Source organism: Pteropus vampyrus, unplaced genomic scaffold (genome assembly GCF_000151845.1).
Source record: "Pteropus vampyrus isolate Shadow unplaced genomic scaffold, Pvam_2.0 Scaffold86, whole genome shotgun sequence".
Classification (NCBI taxonomy): domain Eukaryota; kingdom Metazoa; phylum Chordata; class Mammalia; order Chiroptera; family Pteropodidae; genus Pteropus; species Pteropus vampyrus.
Genome location: NW_011888867.1, coordinates 5,253,278 through 5,263,002, shown reverse-complemented (window position 1 = coordinate 5,263,002; position 9,725 = coordinate 5,253,278). Strand labels below are relative to the sequence as shown.

Here is a 9,725-nt window from a genome sequence, read left to right as displayed (position 1 = left end):
AGTTGGCTTTTGAGGTGTTCAAATTTGAGTTAAAATGAAATGAGAGGCGTTGGCTAAGAATGGAACTGAATTCCTACGTGTGAGCAGCCACCGTTTAAACCTACTGACTTCACACAGGTATCCGCCTGCTGGCTGCGGGGACTGCATCACGCTGACTCCTTGCCCCGGCAAGGACCTAGTGACATCAAATACACGATGCTTTTCATTACGGAAGTGTAAAATGTAAGAAATATGGGGCTTATGATCAAGGAACTGTGTGGTTTAACATTTTCATTTGAAACATGGGGATGATCTGTTTTCATTGTCATTTGCAAGAGCTGCTCGGAAGAAAATTAACCGTAATTGCGTGTAGGTTTAAGCCTGTGTGCCTGTAAGTTCACCTTTGGGGAGAGCGGCGAGTAGAGCCGCTGTGTCACGAGCCTCAGAAGGAAGCGGGGGGAGTAGCCCGTAGCGGGGCACTAAGGTGGCTACAGGTGAAGACTTTCACCTTTCTCCCTTTCTGCCTTTGGAGATTCACCACACTTCTGCTTGTGGGTGGGTTTTTCTGTTTGGTTTTGCTTTCTATGCTTTATTGCGGGATTCCTCTTTCTCTTGTCAGGCCAGTTAATGGATACCAGATCTTGCCATTAATCTATGAAGTGCGCCCCCAAATTAACTGATAGGAAGACACAAGATTTCTTTGTTTTTGTTATTTTGAGGGTTCCCACGCTGACCTGCCCATCTTTGTCATGACTCTGGTGGGGGAATTCCTTGGGGGCGGGTCAGTTATCTGCCCAGTCGGGAGGGCGTCGGCTGCCCTGTGCCTCTGGCTGCCTCTCAGCCCTGACTCCTCCCTTCCCTCTGTCAGACCTGCATAGTGAGTTCTTTGACATAGAAGACTGTATTGTAGGAATTCAAATTTACTGGACTCTGGCCTGAAAGCCTTGGATTTAAAACTGACATTGTTTTTCTCTTTTATTGAAATACTGTAATGTCGTACTTTCATTCCAAAATCAATTATGTATATCTTTCTAAAATTCTAAGGTCAGTTATGCACATATTCCAGAATTAGATCTGCACGTCTAATCATCTGTCTGCATAACGTGTCATTAATATCTCAAGTCCTCTCGGTCCTTTGAGCATCTAGCCTTTAATGGTCTGCCCTGGGTTGAAGTAGGAACGCGCCTCTCAGGTTTCTGATGCCATTCCCATTTATCATCTTTCACATGTAATTTTTGCCAAGTTTTCGTTTTCTCATTTTCTCTTCATTTCAAAATTTCCAGCCTGTTCCTATGCCATGATTAATCTCTTCATATCTTTTGTATTTATCAAATCAGTCGGTGAGTTAAACATCAGGTTTGGGATATGACCTATTGATGGTTGATATAAACTTTAATTCCCTCACTCCTGACCCTTGCGATAATGTTTGGCTTCGGTCTCAGAGTAGTTATTACTGATAATAACAATCCTGCTTGTCTTCGACAAAGCACTTCCACGTGATTTCATTTAACCCTCGCTGCAGACGAGACGAGGTTCTGGGTTCAGGTGATGAGTAAGCAGCAGGACTGGGAAAAGCGCCCAAGTCTGGATGCACCTAGTGCAAGGTTTTGTTTTTGTTTTTATTGACTACTGTGCCTTTTTCACAGAAAGTTTTGGGAAATTTGTGTCGATAAGAAATATCTGTGTCCCCTCCTAACTGGACAGTTTCCTAAGCCTTGCTCTCATTGCCCAGTGCTGGATGAAGGCTTTTGAGATCTATGCCATAAGTTAGGAGCAGGGCATGTTTTGTTAGTTCCTTAAAACGTCACTCCTGAAGAGTTCGAAGACAGCAACAGCATAGCCTGGCTGTCACCTACAAGTCCGCCTGAGTGAAGCTGGCCAGTTTGGGTTAAGTACACGCGATATCCCTTCAAATGCGTAGCAGTTCTTAGTCCTCTGATTTGTAAGTTTCCATGCCCAACAAGATAAGGTGCTGGGTTTCTGGTCAGATTCTCTTCTTAGTCAAAATAAAATGTTAACTAAAAATGACTATCGTTGGACTTGGAGCAGGTGAAACTAGCAGTCAGCTCCGACTTTGGCTGCATGGGTGTTTGTGCTTTGTCTTGGATGCAAGCATCCTAACAGGCTTTCTGCTGCAGAAATGCGAACTCTGCCTAAAATAATTTATTGACAAGAGATCAGAATCACCGATTTTCCTTTCTCTTCTCTGAAGTTTGGGAGCCTCCGGTGGGGCCAGTGCTTGGGATCCCTACAGCGACCATTTCGCCATCGAGACCTGCAAGGAGACAGATATGCTGAACTACCTCATCGAGTGTTTTGACCGAGTTGGGATAGAGGAAAAAAAAGCACCAAAGGTACTAGGAAATAGATTCATTTAAAAGAACCCACAAAAAGAACACTGGTTCTTTGTTTGATAAATAATTGTTTTCACCTCCTACTCAGCCTTCATTCATTTATTCAATCAATAAAGTGGTTGTATGAAAACAGACTCACAAATATAGAGGACAATCTGGTGACGGCCAGAGGGGAGGGGCTTGAGGGACTGGGAGAAAGGGGTGAAGGGTTAAAGAAGTACGAGTTAGTAGTTGGGAGGTGGTCACGGGGATGGGGAGCACGGCACAGGGAACGCAATCAGCAGTAATGTAATGCCTAGGCGGAGAGCCAGAGGGGAAAAAGAGCAATCAGGGGGATCATTTCATAAACTATGTAAGTGTCTAACCAATGTACTGCATACTTGAAACTAATAAAAGATAAAATTTAAAAAATAACATAAAGTGGTTATCGAGCATGTACTACATGCCAGGCACTACGCTGGGATCCTGGGGTGTGAACAAAACAGATGAAGGTCCCTGCCCTCGTGGGACTCACACCCTAAGGAGAAGTGACAGGGCCCAGTGCCGTTGCCACCAGCAACTTACATGGCCCTGCTGATTTCTGATAGTCGGTCATAATCGTCATCATAGGCAACATTTATGAAGCGCCTATGGACGCCGAACACCCACTAGGTCTGCAGTAGCGTGAGTCCCACGCTCATGCAGTTGGAGCAGTGTGGTCCAATGTGACATAGGTGATGTTTCTTCCGTTTTGTGAATAAGCAAATGAACCGCAGAGAGGCTAAGTCGTCACTAGAATCACATAAATAGCAAGTTGCAAAGTTGGGTTTAAACTTAGGAAGCTACACTTTTTCTCTTGTCACGTGCTGACCGACTTCATCATTTTCTCATCCAATTCCTATTTCGTTCTCTAGTTCTGGTTTTTCCTTAGACACTGATCTGGTCGTCTACCCGTTAGTTTCATATCTGTGAAGGGCCTGTGGGGGGTTTGTCACACTTAGCCCTAGCGACAGCAGGGAGAACGAGCACATCTTTGAGATTCCTGAGTGGCCGCCTCACGCCGCCTTCTGCGTCCCTAATGCAGCGCGCAGCAGAGGCGGTGCCCTGGGCCGGCACGGCGGCTCTAGTCTGCTCATCACGAAGAAGGGAAGAGAAAAGCATGCCGTTTTCCGGAGATTCATGTCTTCTGACTCCTGTCAGTTTTCAGCAGTACGGGATTATTTTGTTTGCCATTGTGGCCCTAACCTCCACCTTTCTCTTCAGATGTGCAGCCAGCCAGCAGTCAGCCAGCTTCTGAGCAACATCCGCTCACAGTGCATATCCCATACTGCGTTGGTACTACAGGGTTCCCTCACACAGCCAAGGTGAGAAAACCGGCAGGTGCCTGACCTTGGCGGGGGAGGGGGGGAAGGGGGATCCCGTCAGTCAGTGGGCGGCAGGCTGCCTAGCCACGTTGCCCCCGCTTAGAGACCTCACTTCCTCACCTGTAAGGTGAGAGTGGTTGACTGCATGATCTCTTGAGTTCCCTTTTCTTCTGTAAAGTACGATGCTGTGAAAATAAAACACTCGGGTGTGCTTTATTGGAATAGACCATTGTTAAAATAACGTCAACATCAAGGCAGACATTTTTAATTTAGTTTAAAAGCATTTGCTTGAAATCAGTGGAGGTTTTTGATAAAATGTGCAGACGATCATTTTCTATGTTTCGCACAGTTTCTCTTATTCAGTAATAAAGCATAGTGGTGGAATAGATAATTTTGGAATCATCCAAAGTACTACATTATTGTTTGTTTCTGACAATCCCATGAAAGTTTCAAGTTTAAAAAGAGAGTTTTTTTATGAAAAATATCTGAAGGAAAAATGCCAAGCTATGTCAAGGAAAAATGACAAAGTTACAACATGTATTCATTCTGAGTGTTCTTACATCATTTTCTATACCACAGCCATATATATTTTGAAGCTTGACAAAAAGAAGGAAAATGATGTACTAAAACTTATAAAATGTTCCATGGTTAAAATTACTAAGAGTTTTAAAAAGTTCTTAGCTACTCCTAATCTCTTTTTTTAATTGGATGAAGCATAAACAAGAGACAAGAATGCTTCAAACTTTTAATGCTTTCTTTTTAAAGGGCTGTATATAAGAGAAGAGTCATTCCTTAAAAGATTCTGTAATCTCATTTTTTAGACGCAAAGGGCGATCTTTTGCCTAAAAAGTATTGTGTGGAATATTCAGCAGATTTTAAGTTTGGCTTTTGACAGGATAGTTGCTGCTGATGTGACATTGCATATGTTCTGAGGTTACGCTGTCATGAGTTCACTCACTATAGTTGTTGACTCTCGTGGGTCCACAGGTCCATGCAGCAGCCGTCCTTCTTGGTGCCGTATATGCTGTGTAGGAATCTCCCGTATGGCTTCATTCAGGAACTGGTGAGAACTACTCACCAGGATGAAGAAGTGTTCAAGCAGGTAAGGGTTTGCGAGTTTGCTGTCCAAACATTTAGCTTAGAGCTTCTATGTCCAAACATTTAGCTTAGAGCTTCTATGCCAATTTCTAAATACGCTGTATATCGGAACCATTTGTTCTGGAATCTGAATATGTATTATTTGCCTAGATTCTTTTCTTAGGGATGTCAGATGGTCAGCTGCATCGTTCAAACCTTGTGCCATTTCAACTAACTAGTCAAGCATTGATTATTTTGAACAGGATTAAGTGTTTGGGAGATAAGAACAAGAAGGCCCTTTTCCTGATTTAATGTAGCTTTTAACACAGAAATACCGAGAGAGCGTAAGGTGTGCTGTGCATCTGCCAGATGAAGGGTGTTAAAGATTAGCTCTCTGAGTTTACGAAAAGGAGATGAATAAATTAACGACCAGATTAGCTCAGTGGCAGTCTGCACGCCTCATAGAATGCTTGTCTTCTTAGCACTACACTGGGAATGATGTCTCATATCTTCCTGATTACTTTGCTCATTAAGCATTCATTCATTTTTGTATCGTATTGTGTAAAGTCAAGTGAAAATGCATATATGCAATATTTAATAATGAAGCTTACGAATTTAAAAAAACCAAACCAAAAACTATACATACTTGTCTGTCGCTGATTTTAGCTTGTATTAATGCAGTAGAATTATAATTAAATCTTCGCAAAAAAGTTCTCATGTAGTGTTTCCTTCTAACCAATAATTTTCCTTTTAAAATAATAAATACAACTTCCTGGTTATTGTTCTGTGATTAACGACCAAATTAGCTCAGTGGCAGTCTGATTAAGTTCCAAAGAATATAAACGGTTTCAACTGAAAATAAGCAGCATAGCTATTAAAAAAAAGAGAGAGAGCTATTAATAAAAATAATAGATAATAAACTTAATCTTCCAGGTTTCTTCCACATTGAAATTTAGCATTCCATTTTGATAGCTGTTTGTGGCCTGTCTTGTAAAGTCAGCATTTACCATAGCAACTCGCACACAGCTGTTGCCCTTGATGAAAGGGTTTTTATGACATTTCTTTACAATTTTTGTATGACCATTTCTTTTTTGTGTGACTAGAAAGAGTAACAGAAGCAGTAGGTATAATTGATGTGATTCCTTTTAATCTGCTTTTATACTAAATATTATTCGTAACTATTCATTTTAAGGCCTTTGAATTCTCAGGAATTATGTTTTCAAATCAGCAGTAAAAGCAGAATCCCGGAGTAAAAATCCCCGTGGGTGCTGGGTACTCTTGTCGGGAATTCATCAGCTGCTCATCTTCAGTGATGGCCTGGTTAACTTGTGGAAATATTTGAGGCAGCATAGTGAGCTTTTCTTCTCTAGGAAGATAAGTGAACTCTGATGAAAATAAATAACAGTCTTGGAAGGTTTGCGATGCACTCTATTATGTGTGTAATGTGCACTAACTAGAAAGCTTCTGTTCAAAAAGATGTGATTTCAGGAGCCCAGATGGAGTAGCTTCAACTGTATTATCAGCCCAGTGGTCAGCGGAAAGGGGCGTGTTATGCCTATTTTATTTCTAAAGAAACTTACACAGACGTTATGAAATGACCTCTTCGTTTTTATAAAATTGAGGTGACATTTACATGACAAAATTAACCATTTTTAAGTGTACGATTCAGTGGCATTTATTACATTCACATATCGTGCAGCCACCACAGACCTATTTCTTTTTAATCATAGAATTCGGATGCCTTTTTCTGCCACTTAGTCTTGAACACTGTTCGTCTTAACCGTGTGTGTTTTCTCAAGAGAAGGGATGAGTAAAATGGAGTTGCTGAACTAAAAAGCGGCATTTTACCTTTTTGTCTTAAGAATGTGGCAAATTTGAATTATTAAATCTTTTGACTGAAATTTTTGTTTTCTTTTAATGTTTGAGATATTCACAGATAAATAAACAGAAATAAATAGTAGCTAGAATTTAGGATTGGAGATGAATAGTTGCAGCATTTTTTTATCACTGCTGAGAGGTGTTTATTTAAAAACGAGAGAATCATTTAAAATATGTAAGTCACACAAATGGTATAGTATATGACTATTTGAAAAATATGCTTAGTAATATTTTGTCTGTTTATTATAAATTAAACTTTACTAGAGGATAAGCAACAGAGGGTAAAACTGTTAGAAAAAGTAAAGATGTTTTACTCTGTGGCATTCTTGGAAAAAATGCTTAGAGATTTTTCTAGATGACCAATTGTGAAATTTATTTTTGGTGATTCTGGAACTTCTGTTTGTTTTTTTCTTGACTGCAATGTAGGTGTTCCCCACCTCCTCACCTAGGCGTTACCTCCCATTTTCAGCTGGTTTGTGAAAGCAATTACTCCTACCTCAATTGTTTGAGTTACAGAAACTAGAGAAATCTCTTCCAGAGCTATGTTGGCATCGCAAGGTCCTCCAAGGCACTTTGTAACCCGGGTACCTTCTAGTGCTGCTTAAAGATGAAGATGCTCAGTACAGGGGGATGAAATTAGTAGGAAAAAGAAATTTTCGGGTTTTCTAGTGGTTTTATAAAGTACTCCCTTTTTCAACTTATTGGCATTCAGACTGTCAGCTGCTGCTTACAACTTTTTCTACTTTTTCTACTTTGTTATTAACGTTAAATCCCACCCAAACCTCTAAATGTGTTGACCAGTGAGGGCTTTGTGAAATTTGAAGGTGAATTGTGCTGAGCGAATCTCGCGTTGTGTTCATGGGCCCTGGTTTTAATGGTAAACTTGTAAAAGTAAATTTGAGTGCCCTTAGGCTCTGATGTCAGGTTATCGTGTTAATTACCACATATATGAGGTAAGACACGCCAATACAGGTTTTTTTTCAATTTCAACATTTACCAGCTTTTGCTCTACATAATTAAATGTAATGTAATAATAGTAATATCCATTATTGGTCTGTTTTTCTTGTTCTCTTCAAAGTAAATGGGAAAATGGAAAGAATTAGATGAAGGTGAGAAGGTAGCAACAAAGAATTTTTTAAGACTATTGATAGAGTTGAGAAAGTATTGGAACATTTAGTCCAGTTTCTTTACAGATTATAGGTGCTTGGTAATCAGAAACACATGTGTTGCTGAGAGGGACAGAATTTAGTTGACTAAGGACCCCTGAAGAGTCTGAGAGCACGCTCCAAATTTCTGAGTTTCTGTTGAATCACTGGGAGTCCTGCCAGAATTAGGGTTCACGAAATCCTGTGATTCTGGAGAATTCAGCTGCACTACTTTCTGTTCAACCGTGTCAAAGGACAAAGCTGCACTCTGTGGCTGGATTCTAGACTCCCTTACGTGCAAAACGGCGTTTCCTCGGGAAGGAGTGGGAATCGCCTGCACGTTCAGATTCAGCACTTGATAGGACATGCCTCTCGTTCTTAAATTTTCTTAAACTTACATTTCTGATTATGTTTTGTTTTGTTTTTCTTCTAGATCTTTATCCCCATTTTACAAGGCCTGGCTCTTGCTGCCAAAGAGTGCTCCCTCGATAGTGACTACTTTAAATACCCTCTCATGGTAAAACTTTGTTCTTTTTCTTTAACCCTTTCATTCAGTAAATGTTTTCATCTGGATTATTTTAACATACAATTTCTTTCAGGTCCATGAACACCCTTGTTTTCAGATTTAAAGCATGCAGTCATTATGTTGGCCCTGCAGTGTTTGGTGTGCAGTGAGATGCATCAGTGGAGACAGTTAGCAGCCCAGTACCCACCCCACTCACTGTGTCCTAGGTGGGAGGCAGTGATGCAGTCATGGAAATGGGCATTGCCTTATCGTATAGCTTGTGAGAATGATAATTATTGGTGGTACCCTTCTGATTTCCTGGCAATTAGCATACCATATTTGGGATGGAATTTTGTTATTTAAAAAAAAAAAACAAAAAAAGTATTACAAATGAAAATAAAAAGGCAGAGTTAGACCAAGTAATACAATTTTACCTTTATGAAGTGACTTTGTACAGAAAATCTGAGTGGTTCTCTCGTTCCTCTTCCCCGTTTCTTGAGGCTGTACACTTCATTTCACGCTTTACTTGACCACAGAAAACACAGATCTGCTTAGCTCCTGAGGCACTTAGAGCAGGCGTGAATTGTGGACAGAATTTTTAGCTTAGATCTTCATCGAGGGCCCTGCCTGCTCTGAAAACATTGGAACCGGAAGGACAATAAGAGGCTCTTCTCTTCTCTGAATATGCCTCCTTGAAATTTTGAGAGAAAAATATTTCGATGTATTACTGAATATTTTTCATTCTAGAAATGTGAAGGGAAATATCAAAATAATAAATTCATTAACTCCATGTCACAGATACAACCTTGTGTAAATTGAGGGCTTGGTTAAATAGGTTTTTTTTTTTTTTTTTACTGTGGTTGTCCCTTTTACTCATTCTACTTGACATCATTCCACCTTATCATTAATTCACTACTTACTCAAGGACCTACTCTGTGCCAGACACTGGAGACACAGGAAGTGATTAGACAGGGTACCTCTCCGCAGGGTGCTCATTGTCAAGGCCACAACAGTGCAGTCAGAAAATTACACTGTGACAGATGCTAACACAGAGGTGTACTCAAAGGGTGAGTTTCTCTCTTTTAAAAAATGAAAACTGAACTGAAAGGCTGAACGTTAAAGGTATGGAAATGAGAATTCTTATTTAGAAATAATTTTAAATGGATTTATGTCAGGGCTCTTGTCATTATCCACATTATTCAGGCTTCTAATAAAATTTAATAATCCTTATACCCTGTTCTTCCTGTAGCAGATAAAGGGAAGTAGAATAATCTGATTGAGTTCAGTGATGAAATATTTTATCGCACATTAATCATCACTGTATTATGTAAATATTCCTTCATGGGATTGTTGACTTTTCTGTGGCGGTTTGAATTAGCTTGATGTTTCAGTGAGGAGCCTTTAGTGTCAGATAGCAACAGAGTGTTCAGAAGACAAAGGCCTT

The 9,725-nt window shown here is 40.2% G+C and overlaps 1 protein-coding gene across 1 annotated transcript in view; it reads left to right on the top strand.

The window, feature by feature from the left end:
• UBE4B (ubiquitination factor E4B) overlaps positions 1–9,725 on the top strand; it is a 113,725-nt gene that overhangs the window by 64,512 nt on the left and 39,488 nt on the right. Inside the window, exons 7-10 of the mRNA XM_011363578.2 lie at positions 2,192–2,333; positions 3,576–3,676; positions 4,664–4,778; positions 8,210–8,339. Of these exons, the coding sequence (XP_011361880.1) occupies positions 2,192–2,333; positions 3,576–3,676; positions 4,664–4,778; positions 8,210–8,339 (488 nt within the window). The remainder of the gene's footprint in view (positions 1–2,191; positions 2,334–3,575; positions 3,677–4,663; positions 4,779–8,209; positions 8,340–9,725) is intronic.